General features: G+C 40.8%; 1 protein-coding gene across 1 annotated transcript; it reads left to right on the plus strand.

Annotated features, from left to right (window-relative positions):
* Nucleotides 1–3916: 3916 nt before the first annotated feature.
* LOC131256365 (RNA-dependent RNA polymerase 6-like) lies at nt 3917–15705 on the plus strand. Its single transcript, XM_058257303.1, has 3 exons — nt 3917–4055; nt 6814–9628; nt 14498–15705. The coding sequence occupies exons 2-3, from the start codon at nt 6905–6907 to the stop codon at nt 15374–15376; spliced, it is 3603 nt and encodes a 1200-aa protein (XP_058113286.1). The 5' UTR covers nt 3917–4055; nt 6814–6904; the 3' UTR covers nt 15377–15705.
* Nucleotides 15706–16231: the final 526 nt, after the last annotated feature.

The raw sequence follows: 16231 nt of genomic DNA on the forward strand, positions 1-16231 counted from the left end.
GCTCAATTGTATTCTCCAAATCAATATAAAGAGAGATGATGTCCTGTAAAGTAATACCGTTCCTAGTTCGTAGGACTGTCCATTAAGCCTCCAGCTTCATGGTCCACAGTTCAAAGGCCGCACCAATTCTAATTATCTGATCAATGACCTATTAAATGGACGATCAAGATCATTTACGGAAAGTTAGGTCCAGCCAACAATTCATAAAAATGAACGGTCCAGATCAATTGATCTCCTGTGACGCATGCATGACATCTACTCTGTCCATCGTATGTCCTCCTCATCGTGTGACTAACCTGAGTCATTCACCCTGGTGGGACACATCTTATGAATGGATTAGGTGGAATATATGAAACAATTTAGGCCCCACACACAATCTTTAAGGTTTTTTAATGGTGGGTGTCTCTCATCATAAGTGTCTTCTGTGGTGTGATCCACCTGTATTTTGGATCGTCCCAAATTTGGGAGACGGTGTGAAATATAAGGGGCATACCTTATGGACGGAATGGATGTGGACTCCATACCATGGTGGGGTCCGCACAAAATTGTAGAATAGGCTTATTCTACCATATAATTGTAGAGAACAGGCCTCGAAGTAGAAACTTGCATATAACAGTTTTGTACCGAAGATGGCTGCTTGGTACTGACGAATTGAGGCCCGTGATGATAATGTTCTAGACCATAAAAGGTGAGTCCAAGCATCAGGTAGGCTACATCTGTCCATTGAAAATAGACTGCTGAAACTTTTCTGTCAATCGCCCATTTTCCTCATACAAGTGGTCCCCGAATGATGATTGGACACACCCAGATCCATAGCTCGAAGTGGTAAGTGGTAGACTGAGTGAAAGATACCTCGTTTCAACAATGAGATCTTGGTATCGATTCCCTAGTGGGATGGCTAACAGTGAAGTGTGAACTGACAGTGGGTGTACTAACATGCTAACTATATATATATATATATATATATATATATATATATATATATATATATATATATATATGATGATTGGACTATCCTTATTTTTCTGGCAAGGTATGCTCACAGTGTGCCCTACCTCATCAATGGCCTGGATCTCGCAGACGTGCATGCCATTTCAGCACATGTGCAGTGAAGCCCAGTCTAGCTGATGCGAGCGAGTACACTGTAGCATTCTTCTTGAAGAATTACTGTAGCCTGCAAAAGGACGGACACAAACATGCCTTGGGTCAGATTCAATAAGAAAAATTCCACTGGAGACTACGCGGATTGCGTACTGAGTGAAACCGTGGGGCCCACCATGGTGTATGTGTCTTATCCACACCGTCCATCCGTTTTATTAGCTTATTTTACGCATTAATATTCCAAAATTGAAGTACATACAAAGCTCAAGTGGACCACACCACATGTCACCGACTTCCTAGGGCCCATAGTAATGTTTATTTTTCATCCAACCTGTTCATGAGGTCACATAGACATGGATGAAGCGAAACTACAGATATCACCTTGATCCTAAACTTCTGAGACCTCAAGAAGTTTTCAACCGTAGGCATTCAATTCCCGCTGTGATGGCCCGGCCTCATTCATCATGGGCTGGCCTGAAGTAAAGCCCACCTTGATGTTTTATTGTATATCTACGCAGTTTATCTGTTTTCCTAGCTCATCTCCGGACATATAGGAAAATGAAGTAGATCTAAATCTCGTGTGCACCACACCAGATAAAGCAGCGGTGATTGACTGTTAGAAAGTTTTTGTTGACCTCAAAAAGCCTTGGACCGAGTTTATTTTATTTCTCTCCTTTATGTCTAAGTTTAGAATTTGAATTGAGGTTACCGCGGCAAATCAACCTCAAGCATCCTGCAGGCTACCTTGGTGCGGTCTCTCTCTCTCTCTCTCTCTCTCTATATTAATGGTCTCAAGCGAACCATCCCGCAGGCTACCTTGGTATGGTCCAATTCCCACGGTAGGCTACCAAGTTCTGTGTACCTCACTATAATGTACGTGTTGTGTCTACAACGTCCATCCATTTGAAGATATTATTTTAAGTTATGAGCCAGAGAATGAGGAAGATCCATAGCTTTAGTGGACCCCACCATAGAAAACAGCGGTAAGATTGATGCCCACCGTTGAAACCTTTCTAAAGCCCACCATGATTTTTTTTTTTCAAAATCCAATCTGTTCAAAAGTTAACAAAGACATTAAAGAAGGGAAAATACAAATATAAGCTTGATCGAAAACTTTTGTGGCCTTTAGAATTTTTTAATGGTGGCATCATTCTTGCCACTGTTTTCTGTGGTGGGGTCCACTAGAGCTTTTGATGTGACTCATTCTTTGGATATTACTCTAAAATGATCTCTCCAGATGGATGGAAGGCGTGGATACAAAACATATATCATGGCAGGGCCACAAAATTTGGTGACGTCACTACTCACCCTATCAATAGCCCATCCGTGCCCCTGTCTCCTGTGGGGAAGCGGACTGCGTACTGAGTAAACTCCATGGGGCTTTTCGTGATTTATATATTCCATCCACTCCTTGCATTCATTTTGACAGATAATTTTAAGGCTTAAGCCCAAAAATGCAGTATATAAAAAGCTCGAGTGGGCCACACCACAGGAAACAATGTGAATTGAATGTCAACCGTTAAAAATTTTCTTGGGGTTCACAAGTTTTGGATCAATATGATATTTGTGTTTTCCTTTCGTCTATATCCATATCTGTGTGATCTCACGAACAGGTTGGATGACAAATAAACATCACTATGGACCCTAAAAAGGTTTCAACGGTGGAAATTATTATTCCCAATGTTTCCTGTCCTGTGGTCCACTTGAGCATTGAAAATGATTCAATTTTTATCTTAACCATTAAAATACGCTTGAAAAATGGATGGACGGCGTGGATTTCCTATTGGCGCTGGGAATTAGACCTGTGTTGGGAATTAAACCGCACCAAGTAACCTGCTGGATGGTTTGCAGGATACCATTACTATATATATATATATATATATATATATATATATATATATATATATATATATATATATATATATATATCAAATCCCAGTTTAACATATTGGATAAATAAACATTCCGTGTTCAGGAAGTTTTAATGGTACATGTTCTATCACCACTGTTTCCTACAATGTGGTCCACTTAAGATTTAGGTCTATTTCATTTTTTGTTTTTTGCCCTAAAATGAGTTTTCAAAGCGGATGAACGGAGTGGATATAAATTACATGCATCAAGTTGGGCTCAACGGACAGGGACGTTCCTAATCCACTCCCGCGTGAATGGCATTCCCTCCAATCTTAGCAAGCTAGAGGCCACCCGAACGGACACCGAAGGTGCATGTTAGCGAGATTCGGTCGGCCTCGTCCGTATACACAGAGAAAGCGACCATCTGGTCCCACTCGTACGCGGATTGCCTGCCATCGTAGAAAGTTCGTGCAGTCAGAAGGTTGGGGGGCTCACCATAGCGTTTATGAGAAATCCACCCCGTCCATCCGTTTTTTCAGATCATGTTAGGACATCAAGCCAAAAATGAGGGCGATCGAACACTCAAAAGGGCCACGATGGAAGATTGACCGTTCACCGTTGAAAAATTCGTGGCCCAGGAGTTTTGGATCAGGATAATATTTGTATGTTTTCAGTTCATCCGAGTACGAATGACCTTTTTAACGGTTTGGATGGACTTCCCGGAGGTTTCAACAATAAACAATAGACATTTCTCTACTAACTTTTTCTACTCGTGTGGCCCATCTGAGTTTTGAATCTGAATCATTGTTTGGTCTTTGTATTAAGATGAGCAGACAAAATGGATGGACTGAATGGATTTCTAACAAACATTACCGTTTGGCCCCACCATGCTCATGTTCGCATAACTTCATGCAACACAAGGGGGTGGCAGGGAATCCGCGTCCTTGCGACCCCCCAAGTCAAAAAGCTTCGACTCCAAGCAAGCTAAAGAGAGATCCATCGAAATTTCGTATCTGTTTCTTTCATTTTGTAGATGATTTGTTGAAGGAATCGAAGACCGTAGAAATCTCGATCGTTTATTGAATTCCTTCTTCTCTGAGCCGGTAATTATGGTTCTTCTACTCTGAATTTCAGGGGTTTTTTCCGTTTCCATATTCTTGCAAATGTAAGTTTTTTTTTTTTTCAAATTATCCGAGTAAGATGTATCAGATGGCATTTTTTTTTTTTTTTTTCCATTTAAGTCGGGATTTTTTACTATTTAATGGGGGAATTGGTTTATAGATAATTGGATTTTCATAAAATGCAGTGATTTTAGTTTTGATGGGAGTAGATTTTTGCGGAGGCTGACGGCCTGCGACACCTGCGGTCGGAAGTTTGGTGGGGCCCACCGGGATGTTTGCGAGGTAAAAAATGAGTTAGATCCAAAACGCAATTGGGCCACACGATAGGAAACAGTGGGGAATGAATGGCAACCGTTGAAACATTCGCGGGTTCAAAGAAGTTTTGAATCAGGCTAATAGTTCTGGCTTTTCAGTAGATGGGAATGACGTTATTAACGTTTTGGATGGCATATGAACAGGACGCGGATTGCGTCCTACCCCCGCCCGGACGGTAATCCGTCCGAGCGGGGCTCTGTGGGGCTCACTGATGTAAGTGTTTTATCCACTTCGTTAATCGTTTTTCTTGGATCATTTTAAGGCATAATACAAAAATATAGGTAGGAACAAGTGGACCACAAATTTGGGATTGAACGTCCACCATTAAAAACTTCTTGGGAGCTGGAGAAATTTCGGATGAAGCTGATATTTGTTTTTTCACTTCATCCACGTATGCATGACCTTATGAATAGGTTGGATGGAGAAAAAACATCGCAGTGGCCCTTAGAAAGGTTTCAACAGTGAGTGTCATTATCACTGCAGCTTCCTTTTGTCTGGTCCACTGGAGCTGTGAACATACTTAAAATTTTCTTTTCTCATACCTTAAAATGATCCGTGAAAAACGATTAACGGCATGGATAAAACACTTACATCACAGTGGGGGTGGATCCCGATGAGTTTTCAACGGTAAGCATTTCCCTCACACGTTTTCTTGTCGTGTGGCCCACTTAAGTCTTGGGCCTATCTCATTTTTGGACTCATGCCTTACGAGGAGCTATATATAACGGATGGACGGGGGTGGATTCCTCACAAACATGACGATGGGCCCCACCTAGCTTCCGACCGACCGCAGGAACTTCATGTAGTCGGGGTCGTACGCCTGATTGAAATTTATCAGCGCAATCGGGAGCGGATTGCTGCGACTCCACACAGATATCTCTGTGCCCTGAGTTGCGTGGGGTTCATACTGATGGTTAATCTATTTTTTAAGACCACGGGCCATACCATAGAAAACAGTGGGGATTAAACGCCTGGTGGTGACAGAAGTCTCATGTCAGGATGATATTTGTTCCTACAGTTTATCTTAGTGGTAATTCGGTGAATGGTTTGGATGGAATATAAACATCATGGTAAGATCTAGGAAGTTTCAACGGTGTACGTTGCTGTTCCCACTGTTTTGTTGGTATGGCTCACTTGAGTTTTAGATATGCCTTATTTTACTACTGTCCTATTGTGGTATTTCAAAACAGATGGACGGATTGGATTTCCGAGGACATCTTTGTGGACCCCACACAGACCCGAGCACAAAGATATCTGTGTGCCCGGGGCACAGGCGATCCGCTCCCAAAATATATTTTTATCTGTGCAAAAGGCTCGTGTACCTCTTGCTATGTACTACTCGGGCGCGGATTGCGTCTCCTATCTCCGCCCGTCTCCAACTGGGAACGGGCAGGAGGTTTTAGTGGCCACCGTGATGTACGGGTCTTATCCACACCGTCCATCCATTTTTTTCATATGCAGATCCAAGGCTCAAGCGGACCACACCACAGGAAGTAGTGGTGATAACGATTCTCACCGTTGAAACTTTTCTAGAGCCCACCGTAATGTTTATTTGCCATCCAACCTATTCATAAAGTTACATAGACCTTGATGGAGATAAAACACAAATATCAGATCCATTCAAAACTTCTGTCGCCCCCAAGAAGTTTTCAACGGTAAAAGTTTAATCCCCATTGTGTGGTCCATTTGATCCTTTAATCTAACTCATTTTTAGGCTTATGTCTTAAAATGATAAGAAAAAAAATTGATGGACGGTGTGGATAATACCTGCATATCACGGTGGACATTCCAAGCTCTTGCCCCTTCCCAGCTGGATACTGGGGCAATCCGCGTCCGTACAACTCGGGTTAACGTGCATGAAATCCACGCCGTTTATCAGGTAGACCACCCTTCAAAAAGGCTAATTCAACACTGGTGTGAGACCCCAAAAAAATTATACCAAAAACCTTTAAATTCACGTGGTATGGCCCACCTAGTTTCGTTTTCCCAATAGGGAGTAGTCGCGTATCGCGAGGATTACTGTCATTTTTGGATAATTCTTTCATCCTGTTGAAAGAAAACCAGATGAACGGATTGTATTGCATTGGGCCCTGTACAAAACTAATGGTGAGCGTCCCATCTTAACTTTTTCCCATGGTGTGACCTACCTGAGGTTTGCATTATCATGATTTTTAGAATCAGTGGTTAAAATGAGACAGCCTACCTGATGGACGGGGTGGATCTCAGCCTACGGAATTAACCCAAGAAGGTACGCTGGCGAAGTTCCTGATTTTACTACCTGTCGTTCTAGCTAACGGTCCATTCGAATTCGATGCAACCAAATGCACCTTAGATTTTGTGAGTTTATCATTGAATTTAACTTCGAATTCAAGAAATCTGAGGATTTTATCAATCTTGATTGTAATACAACCTTTTTATTCTTCAGATTTCAGAATACGAAGAAACAAAGCTGAGAGTTGAGAAAGGGACTTGATTATCATCTTCAATTCTAAGATTTCAATTTACAGTTGAAAGAAATGGGGTCGGAGGGAACTGTAAACGAGTCAAAGGAGTTGATAGTTACCCAGGTCAGTTTCGGCGGATTCGATAATCAGGTCACTGCAAAAGAGCTCACGGATTTCTTAGAGCGCAAAATTGGGCTGGTTTGGAGGTGCAGACTAAAGACTTCTTGGACTCCACCTGAGTCCTACCCGAATTATGATATCACCGACATCTCCAACATCCGAAGGAACGATGATTATGATAGGGTTGAGCCTCATGCCTTCGTGCATTTTGCCTCTCCCTCAGCGGCAACCCAGGCGTCTGATGCTGCAGGCCGTTGTCAGCTCAACCTGAAGGGCCGTTTTCTGAAGGTGAATTGTGGGAGCGAGAGTTCTTTCCGAGTTAAGCGGAGGCGGATAATGGACCCTTTTAAATTCTCTGATGTTCGTGCTGAGATTGGGGCTCTGTTTAGCAGGGATGAGTTCTGGGTTGGTTGGAAGGGACCTGATTCCGGTGTTGATTTCCTAGTTGATCCCTTCGATGGCACCTGCAAGATCCTTTTCACTAAGGAGACTGCTTTCTCATTGAAGTCCACAAAAAAACACTCGGTGATTAAATGCGATTTCAAGGTGGAGTTCCTGGTGAGAGAGATTGCTGAGATTAAACTGTACAAGGATAGAGCAGCATTGTTGATGCTCTTACAGCTGACTTCATCTCCTCGTGTTTATTATAGAACGGCAGATGACGACGTCTATGTCTCTGTTCCATATAATCTGTTAGATGATGAGGATCCATGGATCAGGACCACAGATTTCACCTCCAGCAGAGCCATTGGAAGGTGTAATTCTTTCAAAATCTCCATATCGCCTCGCTTTGGAGCTAAGCTGGAGAAGGCCCTGTCATATCTAAGGGAACGGAGGATTTCTGAATACCGGTCTAAGGGTCCACTCACAGTCCGGGATGAGCCTGAATTTGGTGCACCCATGCCCGATTCTTTTTTCTGTATTCGGTATAAGGAGGGCATAAGCTTCGACGTGATGTTCTTGGTAAATGCATTGGTCCACAAAGGTATATTCAATCAGCATCAGTTGTCTGAAGAGTTCTTTGGGTTACTGAGAAACCAGAATGCTGTCGTGAATATCACATCGCTGCATCACATATATGCATACAAGCACCCGGTATTTGATGCTTGTGAAAGGCTGAAGCTTGTCCAAGAATGGCTGTTGAATAACCCCAAACTTCTCAAGAGCAATAGAGTTTCTGATGTTACCGTTGAGGTGCGAAGGTTTGTCATAACCCCCACCCGGGCTTATTGTCTCCCTCCGAAGGTGGAGGTTTCTAACAGGGTTCTTCGGAAGTATAAAGAAGTTGCTGATAGGTTCCTGAGGGTTACTTTCATGGATGAAGGCATGCAAAAGCTGAATTCTAATGTTTTTTCTTATTACATTGCGCCCATTGTGAAGGATGTCACTTCAAAATCTTTCAAGCAGAATACCACGGTGTTTAAAAGGGCGAACGACATTCTCACCGATGGCTTTTATCTGTGTGGACGGAAGTACTCTTTTCTTGCATTCACTCCAAATCAGTTGAGGGACAGTTCGGCATGGTTTTTTGCTGATGATGAGAACATTACTGTAACTACAATCACGAGTTGGATGGGAAAATTCTATAACAAAAATGTTGCGAAATGTGCAGCAAGGATGGGACAATGTTTCTCAGCGACTTATGCGACGGTTGATGTGCCATTTGAGCAAGTCAACATGTCACTTCCTGATATTAAGCGGAACGGGTATAAGTTCTCCGATGGGATTGGGAAGATAACACCTGATCTAGTTATGGAAGTGGCAGAGAAATTGCAACTCACAGGCAACCCCCCTTGTGCATATCAAATCAGATATGCTGGTTGCAAGGGTGTGGTAGCTTGCTGGCCTGGAGATGGTGATGGGAAACGGCTCTCCTTTAGACCGAGCATGAAAAAATTCAAATCTAATCATACAACACTTGAAGTCATCCAATGGACAAAGTTCCAGCCAGGGTTCTTGAACCGACAGATTGTGACATTACTTTCGGCATTGGGTGTTCCTGATGAAGTGTTCATGAGAATGCAGCATTCAATGGTTTGTAAGCTTAACCAGATTCTCAAGAACACCGATGTGGCATTCGAGGTCGTTACCACATCATATGGTGAGCAGGGGTACAGTGCTGCCATGATGCTGAGTGCTGGTTTCAATCCTGCAACAGAGCCTCACCTGAGAGGGATTCTATCTTGCATAAGGTCTGCCCAGCTAGTAGACCTTTTGTGGAGAGCAAGAATATTTGTTCCTTCAGGAAGATTATTGATTGGTTGCATGGATGAACTAGGGGTACTTGAACATCGCCAGTGCTTTATCCAAGCATCAACCCCTACATTAGAAAATTGCTTTATAAAGCACGGTTCAAGATTTTCTGGGACAACAAAGAACCTAAAAGTAATCACAGGGATGGTGGCCATAGCTAAGAACCCATGTCTTCACCCAGGAGACATACGCATTTTGGAAGCAGTTGATGTGCCTGGCCTGCATCATCTTGTGGATTGTTTGGTTTTCCCACAGAAAGGAGAAAGGCCTCACACAGATGAGGCATCCGGAAGCGACTTAGATGGAGATCATTACTTTGCAACATGGGATGAAAATCTCATACCTCCAAGCAAGATGAGCTCATTGCCAATGGATTATACCCCTGCAGAAGTTAAAGAGAAGAAGCACAACGTCACTCATCCGGTAATCCCATCTATTCTGCTCAAAAACTGTCCAGTTATTTTTCAATGCTAATATTATATTATACTCTTTAATTTTAGTCCAGAAAGCTCTATGTTTATATCTCATAATTGCTTTTTTGGGTTTCTCAAAGTTTCTTTCTTACAAATCAAGGTTTACTATCTTTTAGCTTCAATTACTAGCAAAAGGACTCTAGTTTCAGTCAAATTAAAGAAAGCCCAACTTTCAAGTTTTCATACTCTTTAATTTTTAGTCCAGAAAGCTCTATGTTTATTTCTCATAATTGCTTTTTTGGGTTTCTCAAAGTTTATTCCTTACAAATCAAGGTTTGCTGATTCATTTGTAATATTGGCTTGATGACAATTAGAGGTTTTGCTTACTCTCTTTTAGCTTTAATTACTAGCAAAAGGACTCTAGTTTCAGTCAAATTAAAGAAAGCCAAACTTTCAAGTTTTCCAGATATAATCTAAGGTAGCTTGTTGTGATTGCATGCTCATACATGCAATCAATTTGGGCTGACAGGATCAAACTCTGAAGTGCTACTTCCTAATATGTTGATTGGATCTGTGGGGTCCACAGTTGGATTGACAGGTGAACAAAGCTCTCAGGTTGGGACTGTGGGTTCCACAGTCCAATTGGACATTCTTCTCATGACTGAACATGCATGATTTTAGTTCAATCTGGACATCGTTTCGTACACATGCATTGCTGGTGGTCTGGATGCATCATTTGCTAGAGAAGCTATTCATGCTTCTGAAATCCTAAATGGTCAAGGCTGGCTTGCACAAGATGAAATTCCTGAAAAGAGTTATAGATCACAACTCACAGAAATGCTTCCGTTACACGGGTGGAAGGTGGAAATGTGCCATCTTAAAATTTACACCCACTCCTTGTTGAAAAAAAATAAAATTACACCTACTTCATCCTTCGCTCTACCTTTCATTTGTTATCTTTGACAATATGTCTTAAAGCTATGTAAGTAAGGTTGCATGACTCTTCTTCAAGGCTGCCATTCCCAGTTTCCCACTGTTAATTGTCACAGTTAATTGATACTTCATCTCCTTAAGTAGCTGATTTTCTACTCTACATTTTTTTTTTTTTTTTTGGTTGCACTCCTGCTTTTTATGTGTTGTGATTTCCTGCCACTTCTTGTATGTTCTTTGATTTCCTTACGCTGCTTGTAGACTAGTATTCACAATTAAACACTGTCCTATTCAAACAGTGGCATTGACAATTGAAGATTGGTATTTTCCTTTATTTTTTATTTTTTATTTTTTATTTTTATTTTTAATGCAAGAGAGGTTCGTGGGGTGTTGAGATTTTTTAATTAGTCCATTAATTATTTTTTAACACTCTGGCTGTGCGTTTGTGCCTGTGGTGTCTAGTCTTCTTTGTCGAGCACTGTAGCCTTTCTAATTACAAGAACCTTTTAATCTGTAATGGTGAATTGGTGATTTTATTAAAAACAGAAAAGAGAAGTTGTAATTATGCTAATACCCTTAAATCCATTTCTTCCTTGCTGGTGGATGTTCTGTTTATTTTGGACATTCTTCTGATCTTTTTTTAAAAATTAATTATATATGTATATTCTTTATTCTTTTTAATTCACATAACACCATTAAAAGAAAATTCTTTTAACTCATTTGTTCCAAGGCATTGAAGTTTTGGAAGTATATGGATACCTCCAAGAACAATTGGAAGTTTCGCCCAGTTATTTTTAGTGTATTGTATGCCTACAATGTTGTTGTCACAGTGAAGGAATCTTTCTATGCCATTTCCCATCTCGAATTGTAAAAGTGTTTGTGCTCAAGCAGAACCTGTAGACATATATAAGCTTACTCTAACAAAAATTTCTTAAAGGAATCCTTAAGAAGACAGGGTTAGGTGTGTATTTCCAGCATAACTCCCATGAATAATCCTGTTTTATTACTCAATACTCCCATTTTGGTGTTCAACAGTGTGGGAGAATTAGCAGCGAACCCTAGGAAAGTCCAAGACCTGAAGAGTTTTCTTATTGGACACTGATAGAAGCCTAGAGGAGAGAAACTAGTGGAAGTTCTGCCAACAAAACCTTTGAGAGAAGATCACAAGTTGTTACCAATGCACATGACATGCTTAAACATCAACTTATTCATCCATCTGATTAGCAATTTGCTTTCATTTCTTCCATTTTCTTAGGGTACATTTTGAAATGCAACTGTTAAGTGAGAAACAAACCATGACTGAGATAATCCTAGAACTTAAACGAAATAATGCTTTCAAACCTGTTATCCAGTAGGCACAGGCATGCATAACTGTTATTTGAATCCCACGCTGTCGTTTTCGTTGATATCAAATACCTAGATCTTATTTTGTAAACACAAGAAGTGCTTTTTTCAGGGTATTACAAATATGCAGATTTCATAAATACAAGAAGTGACTAGGCACTGCATCAATGTTGTTAGAACCACACAATTCATAATTGAAATCCTACAGTTCAATTAGTTTATCCCAAAAAAAAGGCCCTTTTGGTATCCAAGATCTTTGGTTCAAGGAACTAAGATTCTGAAATTCCTAAAAGAATGTGTTTAGCTCGATAGGAGCATTCGGTTCCTTTAGCAAATACTTCTTAGGAAAGTTTGAACTTCAAATTTTCTTGAAAAGGTGCTATTTCAATTCTAGGAACTTGACTTCCTCCAAGGAGCTCCCCCCAACCCCACCAATTCTCTGTGAGATGCATAGATGACAAACACACCACTCGCTAAGGGCCTGTTTGGATACCACCCAATAAGTAACTTTTTAAACTTATATAAGTAGGTTATGTAAAGTAACTTACAATCCAAACGCCCTGTAAGTGGCACTAACATTAAGGGTCCTATAGCTAAAAAATTCCACTGGTCACATGATCCTAGTCCCACCAAAGGCAGGACCCATGTGATGGATGAGCGAGAACAATATCAAACTGTTTCTAGCACAGTCAATATGGATCGTTCATTTTCCTAGCTGTTGATTGGACAATTGGTATCATCCTTCCAGAGATATTTTGATAGGGGTGGGCAATAAACGTGGGAGCCACATGATGGATGATCTAGATCAATGATTGGACCATTTTTATTATAATCAATAAAAATCATCCATTTCCCTAGCCATTGATTTGATGGTTAGGGTAATCTGACTGATGAGATTTTTGAGAGGGATGCGCAATCAATGGTGGGGCCACATGATGGGTAGTCTAGATCAATGGTTGGAATATTTGGAGTAAAATTAATGTGGAGCTTCGATTTACCTAGCCAGTGATTGGATGGTTTGGATCATCAACCAAAGTGTTCTTTTGAGACTGACGGGCAATCGATGGTGGGACACATGATAATGATCTAGATAAATGATCGGCCTGTTCATAGTATAGTGATTATGGGCCATCCATGTCCCTAGTCATTGATTGGGTGGTCATCACTGCCTAACTTTTTTGAGAGGGATGGGAATCAAAAGTGAGACCACATGATGGATTATCTATCTCAATGATTTGACCATTAATATGGGCCGCCCATTTCTCTAGCAATTGATTGGATGGTTAGGATCATTTGATCAGGTTTATTTTTGAGATAGATTGGAAGGAACCACATGATAATTGTTTGGATCACTGATTGGATTGTTTGTAGTATAATCAATATGGATTGCCTATTTAACTAGCCACTGATTAGATGGTAAGGTTTATCTGATCAAAGTGATTTTTGACAGCAATTAGATATCAAAGGTGGTATGGATGGTCTAGATCAATGATCAGACCTTTCCCAATATAGTCAATATGGACCACCATTTCCTTGGTCAATGAATGGATGATTAGGTGGGAAATAAAAGTGGGACCCACATGATGGATTGTGATTGGAGACTTTCTCATGTAATCAATAATACTGTGTGGCTCCACCTGATGGAACCATTGGATTTTTTTCACACATCTGGCAAACTAGAATTTGTGCGGATGCTAAAGCTCTGATTGATGTGGGCTTCCATATTTCATAAATTATAATTTCATGACTGTCAATCACATTGTCTAATGGTTTGCAAATAGATTTATATAGAGCAATTCGATTCCTCAAAAAGAGTTCCAAGTCCACCCAAAAAAAAAAAAAAAATGATTAATAATGATTTTCAAATAAATATATCCAGATAAATTCAATTCCTGGAAAAGAGTTCCAGGTCCAAGCAGACAGATTTTGGTTCCAGGAATGGAGTTTAAGGTTGGCCAAACATAAAAGTTGTGATTTCAGGAACTGAAACTTACAGAAGTCATAATTCCAGGATTTTAACCAATTCCTTGAAATTGGGATTTTGTATACAACCTATCCAACGGGTGCATACCACTATGATGACCATACAAATCGATAATGAAACTGATCTAATGATCAGGTGGGCCACATGAGAACCTGGAGGTTTTTTAGTGTCTAACCTGATGGTTGGATTTGCCTGATTTTTTTTGTTTGAATGATTAGCATGGTGAGATTCACATGTTGGAGTGTTGGATCCCATATATACCCCTTGCGTATTCCAAGGCATCTTTGATCTTTTGAAAAAATCAGAATTCCTGAAGAATTTTCCAGTGAAAATCCCTTATATTAATGTCTTATTTAATATTCTGAAGAATTCTGCATGATGTTACCATTCGCCAATCCTTTCCAAGATTCTATTTGGCTTATGATTTTAGCATCTTGATTCTACTTTTGGGAATTCTGCAATTATCTATTTGGCAATACCTTCTTTAAATATCATCTGGACTGCATCTGTAACCTAGAATTCCCAGTCTTTAATCATTTTCCTGAGAATTGTCTGGTCACTACATTCCTCAAGTCATTCCATAATAAATGATAATGGTGCAAATTCATGATCATTCCACAGGATATAATTGAGTTCTTTGCTAGAAACATGGTGAATGAGAATCTTGGTGTCATCTGCAATGCCCATGTGGTCCATGCCGATCTCAGCGACGATGGTGCATTTGATGAGAAGTGTCTTAAACTGGCAGAGCTGGCAGCGATGGCTGTCGACTTCCCCAAAACCGGCAAGTACGTAACAATTCCACAGGAACTCAAGGCCAAAATCTACCCAGACTTCATGGGCAAAGATGAATCCCAATCCTACAAGTCCAACAAGGTGTTGGGCAAGCTATACCGTATAATCAAAGACATTTCAGGTGAAGATGATGCATTGGAGGAGCCGAAATGTGCCCCTGAAGACATACATTACGACAAGGATCTTGAAATCCCAGGATCGAAAGATTTTCTGTTGGATGCGTGGAGTTACAAGTGCTCATATGATGGGCAGTTGAATGCTCTTATGGGACAGTTTGACGTGAGCACAGAGGAGGAGGTGGTGACTGGGCACACTTGGTCAATGCCGAAAGACAGCAGTCGGCAGCTACATGATCTGAGAGAGAGGCTGAGGCAGGCTTACACTGCCCTCCACAATGAATTCAGACGGGCTTTCGAGGATACTGGACTGTCTTTGCAACAACAACAGCTCACTGATGATGAGAAGAATACATTGTATGAACAGAAGGCGTCTGCATGGTACCAAGTAACATACCACCCAATGTGGGTCAAAAAATCTGAGGCTTTGAAACAAACTGATGGAGATAGGATTCCCATTCGTCTTAGCTTCGCTTGGATTGCGACCGACTACTTGGTCCGCCTCAAGGTTAGGTGTCAGGATGTGCAGAAACTCAGTACCAACAAGCCAATTGATTTTCTTGTGAGGTATCTTGCTGATAAAATTTGATATGAAGGTATCAGTTGTTATTTATTATTATTATTATTTATAAATTGGGTGGGTTGATCTTTTGGGCTGCTACAGCAAGGTCAGTCTGCCATTGTTTTTGCTTTTTAAAGCTAGTCACAGTAGGGAAAAAGTTAAAGAGTTTTCTTCTTTTCTGTATAGGGGTTGATTAATGGTGTTGCACTTGCAACTTGAATGGGTTTTCTGAAGATAGGGGGTATTTAGTAGGCTTGAGAATTATAAACATTCCACATTTGTATTCTGGTGTGGACTTGTGATTGAAGGAATTGAATAATGTGTTTTTTGGGGTATGTAATTTCTGTTGATTTGAATTGACTTGTTGAGGGTGGGATATCATTTCATTTCCTTCAGACGAGAATTCTTTTTTACATGGGTCCTTGAATCCAATGATGGAAATTAAATCATGTGCCATCTGAGCGCTGCATAGTGTGGGCCGGAAATGTGCAATGGCATGGCAAAGAAAATCAGGCTCACTCGGGTATAAGTTGAATGTGGGACATTCGGCCAGCTTTTCTTCTTTTAAAACACCCATGTTTTCTTACATCTGTGGCCTGCCGAAGAATGGATCGTAAAAACTCTATAAGGCGGGCCTTATTGATCAACGGTCTGGATTGTCATAAGGGTTGGATGATATGATCGGGTGCACCAGTGGACCTCACTAAGTTGTGATACATCCAGAATTTGTGTAAGGGGTGGTGTGCTACTACTATGATACTCACAGTGTCTTGATAGAACTAGGATTACCAATTCAGAGCAGGGAGAGGAGTTTTGATGGGTTTAAAACTCCTCTGCCTTCTCGACTATAAATTAGAGCTGGGTCCCAAACCAACACCACCG

Source organism: Magnolia sinica, chromosome 1 (genome assembly GCF_029962835.1).
Source record: "Magnolia sinica isolate HGM2019 chromosome 1, MsV1, whole genome shotgun sequence".
Lineage (NCBI taxonomy): Eukaryota > Viridiplantae > Streptophyta > Magnoliopsida > Magnoliales > Magnoliaceae > Magnolia > Magnolia sinica.

Bases quoted from the DNA above. Each gene is read 5' to 3' on its own strand.
- LOC131256365 (XM_058257303.1), top strand. From the start codon at position 6,905: ATGGGGTCGGAGGGAACTGTAAACGAGTCAAAGGAGTTGATAGTTACC. The intron at 9,629-14,497 runs GTAATCCCATCT...ATCATTCCACAG, and splicing joins AGCACAACGTCACTCATCCG to GATATAATTGAGTTCTTTGC.